The sequence below is a fragment of the Onychomys torridus genome, chromosome 6, assembly GCF_903995425.1.
Source record: "Onychomys torridus chromosome 6, mOncTor1.1, whole genome shotgun sequence".
Lineage (NCBI taxonomy): Eukaryota > Metazoa > Chordata > Mammalia > Rodentia > Cricetidae > Onychomys > Onychomys torridus.
The window spans coordinates 67,605,087-67,626,423 of record NC_050448.1 but is presented as its reverse complement, the minus strand read 5'-3'; the positions used below and the strand labels follow the sequence as shown (position 1 = coordinate 67,626,423).

The 21,337-nt window shown below is 48.3% G+C and overlaps 1 protein-coding gene across 2 annotated transcripts; it reads right to left on the bottom strand.

Moving 5' to 3' along the window:
- Nucleotides 1-19,685: 19,685 nt before the first annotated feature.
- Nucleotides 19,686-21,212, bottom strand: S100a6 (S100 calcium binding protein A6). 2 transcript variants are annotated; one of them, XM_036190932.1, is made up of 3 exons: nt 21,002-21,212; nt 20,208-20,369; nt 19,686-19,910 (listed from the first exon to the last, which is right to left on the bottom strand). In XM_036190932.1, exons 1-3 carry the CDS (start codon nt 21,080-21,082, stop codon nt 19,779-19,781), a joined length of 375 nt encoding a protein of 124 aa, XP_036046825.1. In that variant the 5' UTR covers nt 21,083-21,212; the 3' UTR covers nt 19,686-19,778. The 2 variants fall into 2 exon arrangements, with proteins under 2 accessions (XP_036046825.1, XP_036046826.1); XM_036190933.1 differs by having other exon boundaries at nt 21,007-21,070.
- Between the last annotated feature and the right edge of the window lie 125 nt (nt 21,213-21,337).

Genomic DNA, 21,337 nt, shown 5'->3' with positions numbered 1-21,337 from the left:
TTGGACAGATGGGAATGGGTGCAAGTATGTAGCAAGGACTCACTGGCCTCAGAACCCTCCTCTGGGCACTCAGGACTTACTGGGTCCTTTTGTAACCACCACCCAGACTCGTTGGACTCACCAGCTTCATGCAGCTGGCCTCCTTCACTAGTTCCATGAACAAATATTTCCACTTCCAAGCCAGGCAAGGGAGGTGGTGGACTCTATTGCCAGAGAACCCAGAGCCATGAATTAGCTCCCCTGAGCCCAGGCCAGGCCCCTATGACAGGACAGTAAGCTGGGCCTGAGGTGCAAGCTGGCCCAGAGAAAGGACGAGGTGGGAAAAAACAGACAGCCTCAGAGTGTGCAAGACCCTGGCCACTAGGGCCCTCTCCAGGCCTGAGGCTGAGTGGAAGGCCCTCACAGACATAGACGAGAGACTGGCATGCAGGATGAGATTCGTCCTGGAGGACGGGCTGAGGCCCATATTTAGCATGGCCTGGACAGTGCTCAGCTTCGGGTTTCTTCTCCCATAGCTGCTCCACCAGGAGCCAGAAACCAACTTCTCTTCTGTACCAAATTCCTCACTCCAGGGCTTTCACCTCCCAACCACTCTCTTACCTGCTGGAACAGCTAGCCTTGGCCTTCAAGGATCAGTCACTCTAACAATGCTGACACTGTGTCATAACATGTCTCCTGAAGACATTATTTCAGATGGACTAGGGCTGTGTGGCAGCTTCTACGATTGTCTGAGTGTTCAAGATGTGTAGCAGGAATCTTAAATGGTCTTAATAAGATCAAACCTGAGCCAGTTATTGGGGTGAATGCTGGAAGTTCAGAGAAGCTGAACAAGCCACAGCTTCCTCACCTCGCCAGTTCCTCAGCTGATCCTGTTTCCTCAGACTGGAAGCTTCTGAGTCCTCATCCTAAATGAATCTCAGCTGAACTGCTGCTCAAAAGCCTGAAAGCTTAACCAGCCAAAAGCTTCTAATTTCTGGTTTTCATGCCTTATATATCTTTCTGGTTTCTGCCATCACTCCCTGGGATTAAAGGCTCACTTTCTGGGATTAAAGGTGTGAGTCACCAGGCCTGGCTATTTCCAATGTGACCTTGAACTCACAGAGATCCGCCTGGCTCTGCCTCCTGAGTGCTGGGATTAAAGGATTGTGCTACCACTGCCTAACCTCTATGTTTAATATTGTGGCCATCCTGTTCTCTGATCCCAGATAAGTTTCTTAGTGTGCACAATATTTCAGGGAACACAATACCACCACTTGCAAAGAAAGCAAGTAAGTTTACCATGGGCCCACAGCAGGGTTCAAGCCCAAGTTTCCAAGTCTGCCCCAGGGAGACCCAGAGCCGAGCCCCTTCCGCTACCCTCTTGCCAGTCTCCTCTCCTCCTACTAGCCTCATTTCTCACCCAAGAAGCCTCCTGGAAAAGCGACCCTGAGACCTCCCAATTGTAATTCCATCCATTCACTCATTCTCCAGACCCCAATGCCACAGGAAGCTAAATATCCACACGGCTTCTATCACAGTGGCCCCAAAGTAAAGGGTAAAGGGGATGCATTTCTAAGCTTTCTAGAGAGGCTCTTGGTCCTCTATGGGAATTAGCAAACAATAAATCCTCACCTCAAGTAAAAGGTAGTCTAGGATTATTCAGAGAGAGAGCTGGGTTGTTTTGGGGGTGCCATTTGTTCCTATCTCACCCCCATAGAAGAGGATGGCAGGTACTACCTATGCAGAACAAGTGAGGGGCTCACTGAGAGAACCTCTCAATTGATTTGAGCTCGGTCGTGGAATGGAAAATAGAGGAACTAGTTCCTGACCAGTGTGTAAAACACTCTGAAGATGGGAGGCCGCTTGCCCAAAGCCAGTGACGAATGGTTGCATCTATCAACTATGCTGCTACCTGATGTCAGGGGCAATTGTTGAAGTCCCATGGTCTGACAGGGAACCCTGAAAAATAGGGCCTACTATAGGACAACTTAACCCCAACAGAGTCCGTGTGGAGACATCAGCTGGATCCTGATGGGGATTGTCACAGTGATCAGAGGTATCCTCTCCATTAAGAGAAAGAGGACTAGATAAGCCCACAGCAGTCAGCCCACCTTGAGGATTATAAGGGTGACGGTCAGAAAGCCTGGACTGGCCAGGTGGTGGTGGCGCACACCTTTAATCCCAGCACTTGGGAGGCAGAGGCAGGAGGATCTCTGTGAGTTCGAGGCCAGCCTGGGCTACCAAGTGAGTTCCAGAAAAGGCGCAAAGCTACACAGAGAAACCCTGTCTCGCAAAAAAAAAAAAAAAAAAGGAAGGAAGGAAGGAAGGAAGGAAGGAAGGAAGGAAGAAAGAAAGAAAGAAAGAAAGAAAGAAAAGAAAAGAAAAGAAAAGAAAACCTGGACTCCTTGTGTCTCTATTCCCCCTGCTTAGAAGAGCAAGCAGACACAGTGATGGGGACAGGTGGCTGGAAGAGGAAAAGGCTTCCCACGTGTCCCCTCCCTGTTGCAGGGCAGGCCCAGCTGGAGCAGTAGAAGCCCTTTGACTGGAACTGGAATGGAGACCTTCAGACAGACTTTCCACCACCTGGAAGCCATGACCTCAGAGACACGGACAAGGCCATGATTCATCCAGGGTGAAGGATAGTGGCTGAAAGTGTGCTGTTTGAAGAGAACAAGGTTTCATCTGCATTTGCACTTCGGTAAGTCCGTGGTCGTGACTCAGGCACCTGCTGTCCCTGTCTCAGCCAGGAACACAGCAATGAATGCAGCATTCAGGACTGAGCCCTCCAGGTATCCCTGAGATGATGACTCACAGACACCCCTGCCCCATGACTGAAGTCTCGGGGACACACCCATGTGGCCTAATCTCACATACTTCATCTTTCTGGCTCATCCTCCAAGCTATTCATGGATCAGATTCCTACCTAAAAACACCTTCCACAGGCTCCCTCCCTGAATCCTTTATCCACATCCCTCCTCTGTGTGAGCAAAGATTTACTAAACACCCACTATATGGCAGGACTTAGGCCAAATAAAGAGGAGGTGCACTTGGGAGGCAGAGGCAGGTGGATCTCTGTGAGTTCAAAGCTAGCCTGGTTTACAAAGTGAGTTCCAGGACAGCCTCCAAAGCTACAGAGAGAAAAACCCTGTCTCCAAAAAACCACAAAAAAAAAAAAAGGAGGTGCTGTGGCCCTGTATCTCAGTTCAGACTCAAGGGAGATTTATGGAAGAAGGAGGAAGGGAGGAAGGGGCAGTCATGCAAACCAGTGTCATAGGACTGTTGCAGAGGATTGTGTCAGGACTTTGGGAGAGCCAGCGCAGAGTCCAGGACCTGAGATGTCACTGAGTGGACAACCTGCAGCTGGGTATAGAAGGTCGGGAGGGTTGAAACATGACAGGAAAGTTGCAGATTTGAAGGATGCAAGATCAGAAGAGAGCAGTCTCTAAGGTGGCATGAGCCGGGCTCCTTTGCCAGGAGCAGTGGGGCGGAGGCTGGGTGCTATGGGATGAGGTTAGTGGATGCCTTGTCTCCAGTCTAGCTGTGATCATGACTCCTAAAATATCTGTTAGCAAACAAAATTCTTAATAGTAAATTTTCTACATGAAAGATGCACGTTCTCACATTAATATGCCACCCGCAACCTCTTTGTAAAGTGTTCGCACTGGCTTTATTATGTCCAGGTGCATTTTTGCTTGTTTTCAATAGTTAATCTCTCCGAGGATTTCAGATGCCTCTGCCTGCACCATCAGGCAAATGGCACCTCATCCATACATCCTGTCATGACCCAAGTTTCTCCAAGACAACCAACAGGAAAGATTTTGGTTTTTTTTTTTTTTTTAATTGGGAGAGGATGTGTTTGTTTTGGGGTTAGGGGCACAGTTTGGTTTGGTTTGGTTTGGTTTATGTGTGTGTCCAGGAATCTTTCTGCCCAGCTGTAAACTCTGGCCTAGAGAGAAAAAAAAAAAGAACAAGCGTCAGAAAATGGAGCAGATGAGGCAGAGACACACTGTGGAGGGCTTGCTGTGTACATTTAGTGTTAGGGCCTGGCCCGTGGCTGAAGCCCATAGAGGGTTTGAATTACAGGATCAGTTTGGTTTGCAAAACCCAAAGCACATTCAACCACAAACTGGAAGCTACGCTGGCACAGAAAAGCTTAGCTCAGCTCTTCCCCGTGGGAGCCTATGCTCTGCTGTAGCCCAATGACTTAGCCCTGAAGAGAAACAAACTGGTCTGGCTTCTGCTCCAACCAGCTGTTGTCCAAACTATCTAGCCACTGGCTGGGCTCCCCCAGCAACCCCTTAGCAGCCTAACCACCTCAGACAACTTTCCTGGCAGGACCACAATGAATGGCCAGAAGGAGGTGCTAAAGTGTGGATAATGAGACACCTCAGGCTGATCAGCTTCCTCTGGTCTTGTGGAAAAGAGGAAGACAGACTCCTCACCTGCGCAGACCCTGTGGGCTTTATCACTCCTGCCCTCGGGGTCTGAGCTCAGATGGGGGCACAAAATAGAAAGGGGGTGTCTTTCCCTCCAACGTTTGGAGTAGGAAGTATGAACTGAAGTTCCCAGAAAAGAAGCCCCACCTATGTTACAGAGCCACAAGACAGATGGACTACTGCTTACACCTTTGTGATTAAGCCTTGGAACCTTGCAGATCTAGAGCCGAACTATCTTGGGCTATCTTTAATTCTCTTAATAATCATTCATTTCCGCCCCTGTATCTGACTTGACTTCCTTATGATTGTCACATAAGCCCTTTAGAAACTAGAGTGACAGACCTCTAGTTCCTACGAACGCAAAGCTAAGCACAATATCAAATAGCATCTGAAAGCCACAAACGATCTGCTGCAACTCACCTGATGTCCCCACCAATCTCAGAGCAAACTTCCTGTCCCTCCGACTCTTACAATCTTCCCACCCGCTCTTCCGAGAGGATCCCTAAACCTTAGGGTGGGCGTTGTGTTGTAGATGTTATCTATTGGGACTGGAAACCCCCATCCCTTTTTTTTTAGATGTGTTTTTTCATCCCTAAGACTTGCCACCTCCTCAGTTCTGGAATTATAAGCACTCACCACCACACCCAGCTTTTTAAGTGGGTTTTGGGAATCCCACTGGCACTGTCTCCTCGCTCCACCGTGGAGTAGTTTTTACTTACCAAATTTGTAAATCAGTCAACAGCCACATTTCAAACAATTAGACATGTTTTCCTAAACTAACACTATGGCTCTGGGCTGCAGACATGGCTTGTCAAAACAAAATGGCATCCCAGGACTCAGCAGCACAAGCCACAGACGTGAGAGATCCGACGATGCCTCAGCTGCTCTGGTTGATACATTCTCCTCCAACATTCTCCTCCGAGAGCCATTGGTAATTCAGAGACGTACAAGCAATAACAGTCTGAAGTGTCCAGAAGGCAGGGACTTTAGCAAATGCTGCTTAGCAGCAGCAAAGAGCTGTTTCTAATATTAAAATGGTGATTATGCTTTCCTAGGAAGACTTAATGATGAATTTGAGTGTTGTCTTCCAGTGGGGAGGGGGATCTGCAGTGAAAGGGCAGGCTCCCGGGGCAGGCTCCTGGGGCAGACTCCGAACCTCTCTCACCTGAGCTAAGAGAAGGCACAAGGGACTTCTTGCTTAGTTGAAGATTTGGGAAGGGAGGAGATTTTTTTTGCCTTTTATGTGATGTGTTATAGTATCTAATTTTTTTTCAAACTATATTAAGTATATTGTTCCAGTCACTTATTAAATTCTGGAAACTTCTACATAAAATACAAATATCCATCCATATTTTGCTACCGTGTGAAATATAAAAGTACAAGTACTGACCTTTTGCTCTATGTAACAGTCATTAAGAATGAGGCCTCCCAGGCTCAACTGGTTTTTCCATTGCTTTATATTTAAACTTCAGTTAACACTGGGTTTCTGTGGTGGAGGATAAAGGGAATCGGGGGTTGTCAGGAGAAAATAGAAAAGGACCAGGGTGTCCACAAGGAGGTGGGGTCAGGAGACTTGGAACTTGCAGGGCCGGGAAAATTATCAAAGAGACAGCAGTCAGCCCCTGGGGTGCTGGGATGCCCTGGAGGTAGGGTACACCTCGGCTCTTCTAGCCCTTCCGGCTGACCTTCCAGTCTTCAACATTTGGTCTCTGTTCAGATTCCTCTGTGTGGGAACTTGCTGCTCTGCCCAGTGACAGTTGACCTGCACAGCCAGACACACACACCAGCAGGACAGCTTCCCTGAGACCCCCAGGACAACCGTACAGCAATGGGCATCCCCAGACTCTTAGTGTGGTGGAGAGGACCTTCTGCTGTACCCAGAATAAGTTAAGCACGTGGTAGGGGCAATTTATGCCACAGGTCAAGTAGAAAATATAAAATGCCCAATAGTGTAAGTCACCATATGATGATGTAAGAGCCTTGGAAGACAATATAAAAACTTATCCCTGCCGGGCAGTGGTGACACACACCTTTAATCCCAGCACTGAGAGGCAGAGGCAGGAGGATCTCTGTGAGTTCCAGGCCAGCCTGGGCTACCAAGTGAGTTCCAGGAAAAAGGCGCAAAGCTACACAGAGAAACCCTGTCTCGGAAAAAACAAACAAACAAACAAACAAACAAACAATAACTCATCCCTGTTGGGGTGGTAGAGCTTGGAATTTTTAGTGTTTGCTTTTTTTTTTAATCTAGAATAGTGTCTTTTCAAATTTCTTATGAAGGTTACTGCCCCTGCTCTTATCCCTCAGGAAGAGCGGGCCTGACAGTCCACCACAGCCCATATCCACCGTCTAGGACTGTTGCCACCCTGGCCACCAGTCCCTCACCCATGCAGATGGCACTACAGTGTCATCCATGCCAGCCTTCCCCTCTGACAGGCCACACCCCTTCTTCCTGGATGCCCACATCCACATGCATCTCCTCCTGGAAGCTTCTCAACAGCCTCCCACAGCCCACTCCCTCCCCAAGTACTCCACTATGCAGGACCTCCTGATACAGTGGGCACACACACACACACCTCACTCTGCCCCCAACTGGCTTCCCTCTTTTGTTGATTTTTGTTCTGATTGTTTTGTTGTTGTTGTTGTTTTGGGGGGGGTTCTTTTTCATTGTTGTTGTTTTTCATTTTTTTGCTTTTTTGAGACAAGCTTTCTCTGTGTAGTTTTGGTGCCTGTCCTGGATCTCGCTCTGTAGACCAGGCTGGCCTCGAACTCACAGAGATCTGCCAGGCTCTGCTGGGATTAAAGGCGTGCGCCACCACCGCCCGGCGACTGTTCTTATTGTTTATAGCAAAAAGACAACGACAGCTGGTGACAGACTGAACGGTCATCCCCCTCTCTGTGGGCCCTGTGACCAACTCTTTTGAGTGACAGTCTTCTGGGGACAACGTCTATTAGTGCAGGGACCATGTTTATTCCTCTACTCCATCCCTCAGCTTTCTGGTGCTGGTGTTGGGTTAACAAGGTTTAAAACAAGGAATCCCGGTGTCCCTTATAAGGAAAATGACTTCTCTCACCCGGCTTCCACTTCAATCACTTTTAACACTTTGGCTCACCACTTCTGGTCTCAGGCTCACCAGAACCCTGACAGCTCCTCTGCCAGCCACCAGCATGTGGCTGTCTCCTCCATAGAAGCAATGGCCTTTCCGTTCCCAGCTGCCCACGCCCACCCCCACCCCCACCCCGAGCTTTGAGGGATCTAATTGTGGAATGATACTGCTATTGTCTTTCAGCCCACTCTAACTACTACCTAATAAGTATTTACTCTTATTCTAACTAGTAATCTGTTTGCTATGCTAATAATAGTGATCATCGTTGACTATATTGTAATGCTAAGGACGATAAATGCATTCTTTCCTTTCGTTCTCAAAACATCTCCGACAGGAAGCTACGTGTATCTCGATTTAAAGGTGACCAAACCGAGGCTTGAGGATTTTTTTCAGCCTCCACACAGCTATGCCCATAGCTAAGGCCAAGGGAGGTTCTGGGGTTGTTTCGTTTTGTTTTGCTTGGTCTGCAAATGCTTTTGTTTGTGTTCCTGTGATTTTTGGTTTGGTTGAGATGATCTCACTGTAGCCCTGTTTTGCCTGGAATGCACTGTGTAGACCGTCCTGCCCTGGAACCCCTGCCAATTCTCCTACCCTGACTTTTGAGTGCTGGGTTGCAGGCTTGAGCACCACACCAGGCTCACAACAAGGCTTGAACTTGATTCTGCCTACTCCAAAACTTAAGCTCTAGCCGCTGCGCTTTACCACAGCCCTTCTGAAGCAGTCGGTGGAGACCACTGTCTGCCTCCAACAATGTTCTTGTCCCACCTTCCTCCAAGAATGGAGTGGGCAGACAGTGAAGAGCACAAACCAGGGGGTACTTTACTGTTGGTTCCCTTTCAATGGGATAGAGATTGAAACAGGTGTCCAGGTGGGATTTAAATGGGAGAGGTTTAAACTCTCGGTAGCGCTGGGGTGCTAGCTCTGAGAAGTGTTAGAACTCTGGAAACTGTTAAACCTCAAAGGCTTCTGGTGCCAACACTGGTCTTGCAGAGCAAGCCTGCAGGGCAGTGACCAGCATAACAGAAACAGGCCTTCTGTCTCCAGCAGGCCTCAAAGAAAGCTGGAGTTGAACATCTCTGAACCAAAGCTGGAATCACAAGTCTCCAAAGCGGGTCCGGAAGTTTGGAGCTGCCAAGCTCAGAAGTCGAGCCTCAGAGACTAAAAGCTGCTGCAGAAGGAAATTCTCCTCTGTAGACCACCAAGTGAGAAGAGTCTTGGAGGCTGAGACAAGTACAAGTCCCTCACATGCACCTGCTCTTCAGATCTTGGAATCCAGAAAGCTTCCTGCCCAGGGCGGAAGCCTTGGACCCAAGGACTCCTCTTTGACCCTGGTGATTCTGGAAGGCACTCTTCCTGCTCCAGTGAGCAAGCCAGCCAGGAGCCAGAAGTCTTCAGGAAGTATCTCTGAAGAAAGCAGGAACATCTGGAGTCAGGCTGCCGGCCAGGGCCAGGGGGCAGGCTTTGAAGTCCCTTCTCTTCCTCCTTGGTGGGCTCCTGCAGAAACTCTAGCTCTGCGCTCTGGAAGGCCAGGATTCATAGACTTGCCAGGGTGCCAGCTGGGCCTCGCCAGCTGCTTATGGGTGTGCAAATGAGATGAAAAAAGTTGCACCCATCAGAGAAAATCTGTCAAACCTGGGAAGGGAGGGGAAGCAACCTGAGCAAGCCTTGCCAAAAGTTCACAAAGAGGTCCACAGATCTTTGTCTCCAAGGAGGCAGGGAAACAGTTGAAAGGCTCTGTTTCTAGTTGCTATGGTGACCTTGGCAGCCTGCCTCCTGCTTCTCAGCTGCTGGGTTCACTAGGGGATTTCACTCAGCAGGTGCTTTTTGTTTCTTGGGGTTTTTTGGTTTCTTTTTGCAGCTACTGTGACTGTACAGCAGAGCCTCGGAGGCTCCTTTGCCCTCCCGGGTTCAGAAAGCTCTGGGCATGGGGTTGGAACACCTATATAACACTTCTGCCAAGCCTGTGCTAGAAATATATGGCACAGATACGTGAACCAACCAAACACTACCATGTTGTGGTAGCATGACCCGAGAGCCCCATGCCTGGTGAGCTGTGCTCCTCAGCCCTACCCACAGATCAGACAGCTGGATTCTCCCATGTCATAGAGAAATAGGTCTTCCCTTCTCTGCTCAGAAGATGATATGGGGATTGGAATGTGTATTTGGAGACCGAGCCAAATCCCCTAATAGTAGAGGCAGAAATGTACAGCATTAGTGAGGTTGACCCTGCCAAGAAGCTCATAGGAAACCAAGGGCCACAATAATGCCCATGTTGCTACTTCCCAAATGAGGGTGAGTGACGTGAAAAGCCAGGTAATTTGCTTTCTGCGTACAGGAAGGAGCTCATCCATGCCTGCACATGTCCCTGAACGAATGAACTGAAATTGTATCTGCACAAAACCTACGTGAACACTCACATTTAGAACAGCATGATTTGTAATTTTTTAAATGTAAAAATAACACAGATGTTCATTCGCTGTTGTACATATCAACACATTGCAGTATGAATATATAATGAGGTGCTATTCATGAAAAGCACTAAATACTGATGTGTGCTTCAGCAGAGACGAACTGAAAACAAGTGAAGCAGTCGGAAAGGCTCCTGAGTGGTTTCATTTATATGCGAAACCCAGAGTAGACACATGCATAGAGATGGAAAAGTGTGTCAGTGGATGCCAGAGGCCAGAGGGAAGGACTGCCAATGGGCACCAGGTTGCTGAAGGGATTAAAATGACCTGAAATCAAATCATGGGGGGGGGGCCCCCCGCTGGAGAGATGGCTCAGTGGTTAAGAGCACTGGCTGCTTTTCCAGAGGTCCTGAGTTCAATTCCCAGCACCCACATGGTGGCTCCCAGCCATCTATTGTAGGATCTGATGTCCTCTTCTGGCATAAAGCTGTACATGCAGATAGAGCACTCAAATACATAAGATAGATAGACAGATAGATAGATAGATAGATAGATAGATAGATAGATAGATAAATCACAAGTTTAAAAAAAACAGTAAAGGTTATAGAAGGCCAAGCTTATTAAAGATCTCTGATTTAGAGCTGGAGAGGTAGATATAATAGGATGAAAGCATAGATTATCAAATCTGCTTTTAAAGAGCAACAGTTTGTTTGAAATGTTTTACATTGCTATGGATTTTACTTTATTGATACAAATTTAAAGTTAATTTTGTTATACTGTATATATATTTCTACTCTTGTTTAAGGTATTATGTCTATGCAACTCATTTAAAACTGTAATGTATGATTAAGAAATACAGATTAATAGTCATCTATAGGGCTGGAGAGATGGTTCAGAGGTCAAGAGCACCTACTGCTCTTCCAGAGGTCCTGAGTTCAATTCCCAGAAACCACATGGTGGCTCACAGCCATCTGTAATGAAATCTGGCACCCTCTTCTGTGTACATAATAAATAAATAAATCTTTTAAAAAAATAGTCATCTATAATAATCAAACTTATAGTTATGTTAGTTAAGTTTTCTAGATACATTTCAGCTAGGTAGGTAATCTTCAAACACTTCAAAGACCTACAGAATATGACATTTAAAATGTTTTAAAACATAGACTTTTCTGGACAGTGAGACACATCTGCTTCTAGCAGCACCAATCAAAGAGGAAGATGGGCATTGAAGACACTCCATATGGAATTTATCTTCTTGGTAAAACTGGCCATTTGGGCAAGAAACTGCTCTTGCCTGGACTGCTTGACAGTATGTTGTATAAACTGGACATACAGAACTTATAGGAAAGTGACCACTGAACTTTGTCTAAACAGGGCAAGATGGTCCTTCAGGTCCCTATTTCACAGAAGATACTGCCAGACATTCTGCAGGACACAGAAAGTGGCTAATGAACTTTGCCCATAGGTGAGACAATCCTTCAAATTTCCTGCTTCTCAAAAATATCTGCCAGAGACTCTAGGCCTGTAGGCTGAAGATGGATGCCCCAGCATTGCAGAGGAACTTTAGGTGACTGTCCAGGCAGCCAGCTGTCTCTGTCATTTCTAGAATTTTGGAAGATGTTTACAATGCACTTCCTGTTTACTCAGGTACTATTATATCCTTCTGGGATCTTTGATGTAATTAAAGACTAGATAGTTATAGTTTCCATTGGATGTGATACAAAGAAAAATTAGATATGAAACTTTAGACTCACAAATATAAGATAGGTGGCCATGCAATTTATAATTAATATAAGCCTCTGAGTAATTATTTTATAAGTGGCTGTGGGACTGTGGGTGGCAGAGATTCATCTGGACTGCTGGGCAAGGCAGGACCAGAGAAATTTCTGTCTACAGAAAGGTGGCTCAGGAGTGAAGAGCAGAGGACCCAGATTTGGTTCCCAGCACCCACATAATAGCTCACAGATCTACATAGAAGCAAAACACCAAAACACATTGTAAAAAATTTAGACCACTGAATTGAACATTTGGGGGGGTCTGGATTTAGGGGTGCTTTTTGAGATAGGGTCTGCTTATATGTCCCTGGCTGGCCTGGCACTCACTGTGTAGCCTAGGCTGGCCTCTACTGTGTGGTGGTCCTCCTGCTTCTGCCTCTCAAGGGCTAGGGTTACAGGTGTGAGCCATCACACTCAGCGTTGAATTACTGAACACTTTTAGAGGGTCGGTTTTGTGGCGTGTGAATTACCCCTGAATGAGGCTATGCTTACAAAAAGGGAAGAGGAAAACTAGGCCGTTTTTCTCTTAGAAAAAAAGTGGGGAAGATATCCACTGGCCACTGGGTGCACGCTGTAAAGGGCCCACATAGGTATTCCAGCCTTGTTAAAACTAGAAAAGGACCAGACAGATGGTTCTGTGGGTAAAGGAGCCTGCAGGCAAACTGGATGATCTGAGTGCAATACCTGGGACCACATGGCAGGAGGAAACAACTCTCAAAAGATTCTCTCTCTCTCTCTCTCTCTCTCTCTCTCTCTCTCTCTCTCTCTCTCTCTCCCCACCCCTGCTCTGTGTGTGTGTCTATGTGTGTGTCTGTGTGTCTGTGTGTGTGTGTCTGTGTATGTGTGTCTCTCACACACATATACACACTCATACACACACAAAATAAATAAACATGTGACAGAAAAAAGAAATTATAATAGTGGATGTGTGACGTCTTGGCTTACTAATTCTTTCCTCTGGAGGAAAAAACCCAGAGGGGACAGTGCAAGGAGCAGGCAGAAGTCATAGTGGCCCTTCCTCTAGATAGTTCGTGAGGAAATTAGGAACAGCCTTCATACAGAAAAGAAGAACGGGAATCATGCTGGTCATCCTCCATGCCGGGTCTCGGCAAAACATCATGGGAAAACTCCATGAGCCTTCATTCCAACACACCAGGGGCTACAGCTGGGATAGGCTCCTGTAAGGAGTGAGACAGGGATGAATGTGAGCATGCAGAGTTTGGATTTGAAGAAGGAGGAGAGCTGTCACTAAGAGGAAGCATCATGGGAGACCCTCCCCATCTGAAGGTTTCAAATGCGCCTTCAGGCAGGAGAGGGTCCTACTGATTGGCAGTTCTCATCTTCCTCTGGAAGAAGGAGGGAAACAGGAGTCCACAGCCTCCCCACTCCTCCTCCTGGACACAGAAGTGAGTTGTCCTCCCCAAACTCTAAAGGACACTGCTAGGGTATGGGCACTAGGGGAACTCCTTGGGCGTATTCCTGTGATGCCCAGGGGCTCCCAGCTTCCTCCTTGCTCCCAGTTCACCTACCACACCTTCAAGGAGAGCTGGCTCCACAGCTAGGTTTTTCCCCATCCCCTCTCCCAGCTCTGCCGATGCAGGTGGGACTACCTGGCTTCTGAGATGGGGGTTTTAGATATACACCACACTGGTCTAGAACTCACGGTATAATCCAGAATGGCCTCACAATTGTAGGAGTCCTCCTGCCTCCACCTCTTGAGTGCTGAGACTATAAGCTTGTACCACCACACCGGACTCGGGATACTTTTTAAGGTTAGTGTATATATTGTTTTGAGAAGTGTCACAATTCATCCAGCCATTTGCTAACTCCCTTGTTGCAGAGGCCTTTCGTGCTTCGTTTTTTTTTGTTTGTTTGTTTGTTTGTTTGTTTCACCAAAAGCAATTAATAGTTTCACTGAAGTGTTTTTATATTTACATCTTTAAGGAATGATGCTTTTATTTTGATGGCATGGATCCCAGGAGTGAAGCTGCTGGATGCCGGGCTACATGTATATTTAATTTAAGTAGCTCTTGCTGTATTACTTTCCCAAACAGTAATAACAGTTCACACTTCGATTAGCAGTCATGAGACCAGCCTTTCCTGGCGTCTCTGACATCTCAAAGCTTGACACTCAGGGGTGCTAATGGAGTTGGAAAGCCCCATTTCCAGGCTGAGGATGAGGAATAGCTTGAGAGGGCTTTCAAAAGATGGAGCCTTGAAGGCAAGGACATCCGGAGCCTGAGGAGGATAGGCTGAGGCAAGTTCTGCCAGCTGCTGGTAGGACACTACATACCCTGCGTGGACTGTGGCAGGGAGACGGCAGGAGGGCAGACACACATTCAAAGGTGACCTTGGGATTCTTCTAGGGACCTAGTGCAGGCTGTGCATGGGGACAGTCGTGGTGGGGCCAAATAAGTAAACAAATATTTTAAACCACAAGATTTGCCCTTTAGGGGTCTAGCTCAGTGGTGGGATGCTTGCCTAGCACACAACACAACACACAAAGGAAATGTAGAAACTAGTGAGAGGTCTTCTCTTCAGTGGAGATATATTCTTAAAGAGGATATTGAGGGCCCAGCCCCTCCCTCTTCTCTTTTACATCTAGGCCATGAGGCAAATGATTTCACCACATGTTCCTGTTACAGCGCCCAAAAGCAATAGGGCCAACCTCCCATGGATTTAAGTCCTCAAAACTAGGAACTAAAATAAACCTTTCTTCTTAAGTTGATTGTCTCACGTCTTTTGTTACAGTAGCAGAAATAAAGAGATAAGCCAGGAATGGTGGCACACACCTTTAATCCTAGCAATTGGAAGGCCTGGGCAGATAGATCTCTGAGTTTGAGGCCAGCATAGTCTGTACAGAACTAGTTTCAGGATAGCCAGGTCTACACAGAAAAATACTCTCTCAAAAAACAAACAAACAAAAAAGGTATAAATCATGTTCATGGGTTTGAAGAGTCAATATTCTCCAACGTTTGCTCTACAGAATCAATGCAATGCCAACCAAAATTCTAAAGCATTGTGTTGTGGAATATGAACATTTCACACTGAAGTATATATATATATATATATATTTCTTTTTCATATTTGTTTACCTAGGGAGGGTATTTGTTTGGGTTTTGCTTTATTTTGAGACAAGATCTCCCTATGTAGCCTGGGATAGCCTGAAACTAATCATAGAGATTTGCCTTCCTCTACCTCCTGAGTGCTAGATTGAAGGCCTGTACTTATTGTACAATATCTGGCTTATTGATTTTTGTATTATGTGTATTGGTGTTTTGCTTAGATGTGTGTAAGTGCACCACATGCGTGCAGTGCCCACGGAGGCCAGAAGATGGTGTCAGCAACTCCTGAAACTGGAGTTGCAGGCCTTTGTGGGCCACTGTGTTAGTAGTGGGAACACAACCCAGGTCCACTGTAAGAACAGCAAGTGCTCTTAACCAGCTCTCCAGCCCCCTAAAGTGTATATCTTAAAGTAGAAGCCAGTAATAGATAAAATATCCTGCAAAAGAAGAACAAGTGGGAGATTCGTTTTAGTAGATTTCAAACATTATTGTAAGGTATAAAAGGTGCATTATTTTGGCATTGGTGAAAAAGAAAAGAAAGTCAGAAAAAGACACGCTGTGGCATTGTAAAATGTATGTATGGTCTTCCACTTGTTCCAGACACGCAGCCTCTAGAACCCTTGGAATCTACAGAGTGATAAGGAAGTGTTTTGTATGTGTGCGGGCTAATTGTCTGTCAACTTGACAGAAGCTAGATTCATCTGAGAGGAGGGAGCCTCGTTTGAGAAAATGACCCCCATTAAGACTGAGCTATAGCCAGGCAGTGGTGACACGTGTCTTAAATCCCAGCACTCAGAAGGCAGAGGCAGGCAGATCTCTGTGAGTTCGAGGCCAGCCTGGTCTACAGAGTCAATTCCAGGATGGCCAGGGTGGGTTACACAGAGAAACCTTGTCTCAACAACAAAGGAAAAAAAAAAAAAAAAAAAGATTGAGCTATAGGCAAGCCGGCAAGGTGTTTTCTTGATTGGTGATTGATGGGGAGGGCCCAGACCATTGTGGGCAGTGCCATCCCTGGACTGGTGGTTCTGGGTGCTATAAGAAAGCAGGCTGTGTAAGCCATGATGAGCAAGCCAGTAAGCAGTATCCCTCCATGGCCTCTGCATCAGTTCCTGCCTCCAGGTCCCTGCCCTGTTTGCGTTCCTGCCCTTGCTTCCTTCAATAACAGACTACTATGTGGAAGCATAAGCCAAATAAACCTTTTCCTCCCCAACTTGCTTTTGGTCATGATGTTCCATTGTAGCAATAGTAACCCTAACTAGACCCAGATGTTAGATGATCCACACTTTCATCCCCCTGCCACCCTCCGGACTGAAGGCAAACTCAGTCAGTGGCTAGGGATGTAATCAATCATGCTTCCTAATGAAGCTTCCATACATAACCTAAAAGGATCAGGCTCAAGCCAGGTATAGTGACACGCACCAGTAATCCCAGCACTTGGAAGAGAGAGGGAAGAGACTTGGGAATTCAACGCAAAGCCAGCCTCAACTGCATAGCAAGGCCCAGGCTTCCAGGACTACATGAGACTGAATAAAATGAAGCAAATAAGAGGGCTCAGATAGCTGGATCTATTAGAGGTTCCTTGTGTATGGAGCAAGAACGTGCTTGCCCCTCCTCACATGCCTGGCCTTCCGCATCTTTTCCATCTGGCTGTTCTGCTTCCTTTATTGTATCCCCAGTGAACCAGTGCACAAATAGCTCTCTCTGGCTCCTGGAGTCACTCTAGCAAACTAACCAAACTCTCTGTCTGCTACAGTGTTTTCCTCTTTTAAAGATTCAAGTTTATTTTTTAATTAGATGTGTATATGTGTTGGAGGGAGGGATGTGCAATTGAGCTCATGTGCATGCGGTGACCAGAAGAGAACATCAGATCCCTTGGATCCAGAGTTCATACTGTTGTGAGCTGCCCCATGTGGGTGCTGGGAACCCAGTTCCAGTCCTCTGCTGAGCTATCTCTCCAAGCCTGTGTCCTTTTTTTTATTATTATATTACATTTATTTATTTGTGTGTACATATGCACGTATGTGGAGGACAGAGGCAACTTATAGGAGTCAGGTGTCTCCGTGTACCGTGTGGGTCCCAGGAATTAAATGCAAGTCAGCAGGCTTGACAGCAAACGCCTTCACCCACTGAGCCATCTCAGCCAAATGTTTGTTTCTTAAACCAGAGGTTTGTGTTGCAATTTTTATATTCTAGGTGTAGTCTATAGACTGTTTCATAGTCTCAATATTTAATTAAAACATTTAAGAGAAAGAGATGAGGAAGAAATAGTGAAATCACATCTGGAAACAGCAGCTGATGAAGTGGCCTGGGGTCAGGAGAGCTCAATCCCTCCCAGAACTCCTACTGCCACGCCTTGGAGGTCCTGCAACTCTGTCCCTTCATTGGAATAGGGTTAGTCACACACACACTGCACATAATTCTTCTGGAGATGAGACCACAGTAGGTATAGTGACACCTTGGACATGTGCAAGACTGTAGGACACCAACACTGCAGGAGTGGCGTTGCTTTCTTGACGGTTTCAGACGTGCTTGGCAGAGGACAAATAATGCATCCTGGGTCGGTCTCACCCCAAACCCCAACCCGGGGACCACCCAGTTTATGGAAACACGATGCTGCTGTTCCGGCTCCATGGATGTAAGGGTGACTAGATTATGGGATTACTGCCAGTATGCAGGGGAAGGGAAGAACAGAGCCTGGACTTCAGGAAGAGGGGTAGCAGGGCCACTCCCTCTGCCATACAGGTATATAGTCCCAGGGCGTCTGCGTGGAAGGAAGGGATCTGCTGCGAAGTCCTCAGCTCCAGCCCTCTTCTCGGAACCTAGACCGTGCTCAAGAGCCAACTTGAAATCTTCTGGATGAACAAAAGTAGTCAGTCTGCACCTGACCACACCCAATTCTACCTCCTGCCTGCTGCACCCACCAAAATTTCCGGTGTAAACACCGCTTCACTTTTCAATTTTAAAACTATATCCCCAACGCAGACGAAAGTTTTGCTACTTGTTTTATTTCGCTTTGCTTTGCTTGCTTTTTTTTTTCTTTCTTTCTTTTTTTTTTTTTTTAAAGACTGGGTCTCACTAAGCAGCCCTGACTGGCTTGCAATTCGCTATGTAGACCAGGCTCAATAAAGATCCATCTGTCTCTGCCTCCTGAGAGCTGACATTAAAGATGTGCGCCACCACACCCAAGGAGGAGAAGGTTTTTTAGCAGATGGACTCTGCATCTTCTGCTCCTCTCTAGCCCCACGCACCAGCAGAGCCTGCCGGCCTCCTGAGGAGCCAAGCATCTCCTTCCACCACCAGACTCTGCACCCCGAAACAGCTCACCTTCACCCTCCAAGAGCCTCGCTGACTGTCTCGGTCTTCTCAACCTGGAGCGGGATCTGGGGGACAGGGTCTCGGATTCCCCTTGTCTTTACAGAAACCTTCTCTTTCTTGACTTGTTTGTAACAAATGTGCTTCGGGTGAAATTGAGTTGATTGCTCTAATCGATGCCCCCACCGTGACATTCCATGAATAGTTAATTCTGCCTCCCCTCGAACAGCCCAGACTTCCTAAGCCTTGGCTCCCATCACCTGCCTCATCGCCATTGCCCTATCCTCAAAGGCTCAGAAAAGCAATTAGACTTTCCTCCTGCTTCTTTTCCCCTTTCCAGGTCCCCGCCTTCCAAGCCCCATCCCGCCCCCACCCCGCCCCCGCGCCCCCGCGCCCCCGCGCCCCTCGACCCCGCTTCCCTATCGGCAACCTGTTCTCTGTCCACAAGAGGGCGATCACTCCGCACCCCAAAGAGTCAACAACTGGGTGTGGGCGATGACATTAGGCGTACTTTTCCAGAGCCACCGAATAGAACCAACGCTGAGCCGCGTAGGGGGAGCTCGGCCCAGGGACCCTCTCGCTGCCCAACAGAGCGGTGAGACCAGAAGGCGGAATCCACTACTGCTGTTTACTAACCCCCACCCGACGCAAGAATAGTCCTCTGGAGAAGGCGGGGGGCGGGGATAAGAAGAGAAAACGGCTGTGGTCTCCACATGAAGTCACGATCTTTTCCCCTCAGGTTTTGGCCAGGACGTTGCCCAACTTGGATTAGGCACTCCGAGGAGGAATATCAGCAAACGCTATCTCCATGACACCCAGACAAATACCCTACCCTATGATTTAAGCCTTAATGTACACAGTCGACAGGAACGCAATTGGCTATCTACTCTGATGGGAATTGAGGGCTTAACTGGGTTCCAGGGGAGTAGCCCCATGAGTCATTCTGCAGGGACAGGCTGGGTCAATATTGACAGAAAGGCCTGAAACTGCATTTGACGTGTCTAAGAACCCCAACTCTGCCCTGTTTGTGGGCACCTCATGAATCACAGGTTCATGGAGCTGCCAGCAGCTCAGGTCACTGCCCTAACAAAAAGGACCCTACATGTGAATGTAGGGATAGACTCCTAAAGTGTGCCCCACCTCCAACTGCAACACAGGCAGCTGCAGAAAACTGTCATCCTGGGTCCTTGGTCACCTCAAGCACCCCAGATGTGCCCTTCCCCACCCCTCCCTCATACAACACAAACACACAGTGAAAAGGTGGATGGCCCAACATCAGGGCCCATCCAGTACTTCCTCTCTGGTACTTCCCTCTCACCACACCCAGCCCAAAGCGTGTCTTCCAGGAGACGACTGGAGTGGTGCTGCCCTGCTTCTAGGTCCCTAACTCTATGCCACACCTCAGACCCCCTCTCCTGGAGATCACTTAAGCCTGTGTTTAAGGTGGCTTTGTCTAGCCTAAAGACTCCTGGTGAGCTAGCAGACCTTGTCAGGGTAGGTCAATGAGCTGCTCTCAAAGATTAATGGTAACTAAGACGGCCCAATGATGAGTTTAGCAGCAAACCAGGAAGCAACTAGAAACCAGTGGGGAGCCAGAACACAGGAGTAGACGTAACAAAAACAAAATATTTATTGTACAATTACCCACCACTGGATTTGACTGAGATAGGCATCCAGAGGGCATCTCTACCTTCCCATTTTACTTGAGAGCTTCGTTGTAGATCAAAGCCAAGGCCCCCAGGAAGGCGACATACTCCTGGAAGTTTACTTCCTGATCCTTGTTACGGTCCAGGTCCTCCATCAGCCTTGCGATCTCAGCATCCTGCAGCTTCTAATACATTAGAAAAGAGAAGTCCACACTCAGTGGGGGCCAGCACCCTAGATTCCTTACGCCTTCCCTGGAAGCCCTCGCTCATGCAAGTGTCTCTGCTCATGGTCACCAAGGATGGGCCTTCAGCTTACGTTTACCTTTGTTTAATTCTCCTCAGTCCCTGCTCCTCCCTCAGGGGATAGGACAGCAGGCTGGGAGCATGCAGGCTTCTCTCCAAGGAAAGTAAGATCAGGAACTGTGTCCACTAGAATGGATAGAGGTGGGAGGGGGGAACCCAGGCAGGGGCTAGCTACTCACAGAGCCGATGGTGAGCTCCTTCTGGATCAGCTCCTTCAGCTCCTTCTTGCTCAAGGTGTGCTTGTCACCCTCCTTGCCAGAGTACTTGTGGAAGATGGCTACAAGAAGGCCAATGGCCTGATCCAGGGGGCATGCCATAATTGACCACTGGGCTAGAAGAAGCTGTTTGACAGAGGGGCTAGTCAGTGCCGCTGGTAGCAAAGACTTCTGTCATCATCCCCTAAGCCGGGTGACCACATACATGAACCAGCTAGCCTCAAGTCAACACAGGTGGCAGCCCAGGGCAACTGGGGTCAGAGGTGTAAGGATGGAACCGACTTTGGGGTGTCTGAACACTGTCCTCCAGGGCTTCCAGGAGAGCTGGGGATTATGACTAAGCAGAGGAAGGGATGGAAGCTGCCCCTGGACATCTCCTGGCAGGGCCACACACTGCGACGGCAATGACACACACCCAGGGCAAACCTGGGGAGCCGCCCCAAAGGGATGCTTTAGCCTCGGGGTTTGCCTGGCATAACCCAGCTGATCCTGCCTCTCCCTGCCTCCCCCCCCCCCCCCCCCGCCGGGGACTCGGCAGACTTAGAGCCCAATGCAGACAACCCGCGGAGCTCGTAAGGGGCTTGACCCCACCCCACCCCCCGCCCCAGCCCAGGAGCAGGTTCACCCTAGTGGGACCTAGGGCTGCCCCAGCAAGAGCTCCGTGGAGCCCGTCGGGGCTTGACCCCACCCCCCCCCCACCCCAGCTCAGGAGCGGGCTGACGCTAGAGGGACCTAGGGCTGCCCCAGCAAGAGCTCACCGCACCGTAGACAGCTATGAGCCAAAGTGGTCGAGGGGATGGACTGTGTCGCAGTCCGGCTGGCCTTATAGCTGCCAGCATCCAGGAGGCCGGCCCAAGGAGTGCCGGCCCGCCCCAGCCCCACCCTGCGCCTGAGGCTAGCTAAACAGAACCCCAACCCCTTCAGTTTTCCACGCCTCTGCTGCCCGGACTGTCCCGGATTGGGAGTGGCATGAGGGAGCCTAGTCACCCCGGTCCAGGAAACATCGAGTTTTTCCTCATTTCCATAGTTCAGTTTGCCCTTCTGGCACATGACTCGTGCCTCTGGGATGTGTGCTGGGCCATCTGCCAGCCAGA

Bases quoted from the DNA above. Each gene is read 5' to 3' on its own strand.
- S100a6 (XM_036190932.1), bottom strand. From the start codon at position 21,082: ATGCTGGCAGCTATAAGGCCAGCCGGACTGCGACACAGTCCATCCCCT. The intron at 20,370-21,001 runs GTGAGCTCTTGC...TCTGTCAAACAG, and splicing joins TCATAGCTGTCTACGGTGCG to CTTCTTCTAGCCCAGTGGTC. The intron at 19,911-20,207 runs GTGAGTAGCTAG...CTAATGTATTAG, and splicing joins AGGAGCTCACCATCGGCTCT to AAGCTGCAGGATGCTGAGAT.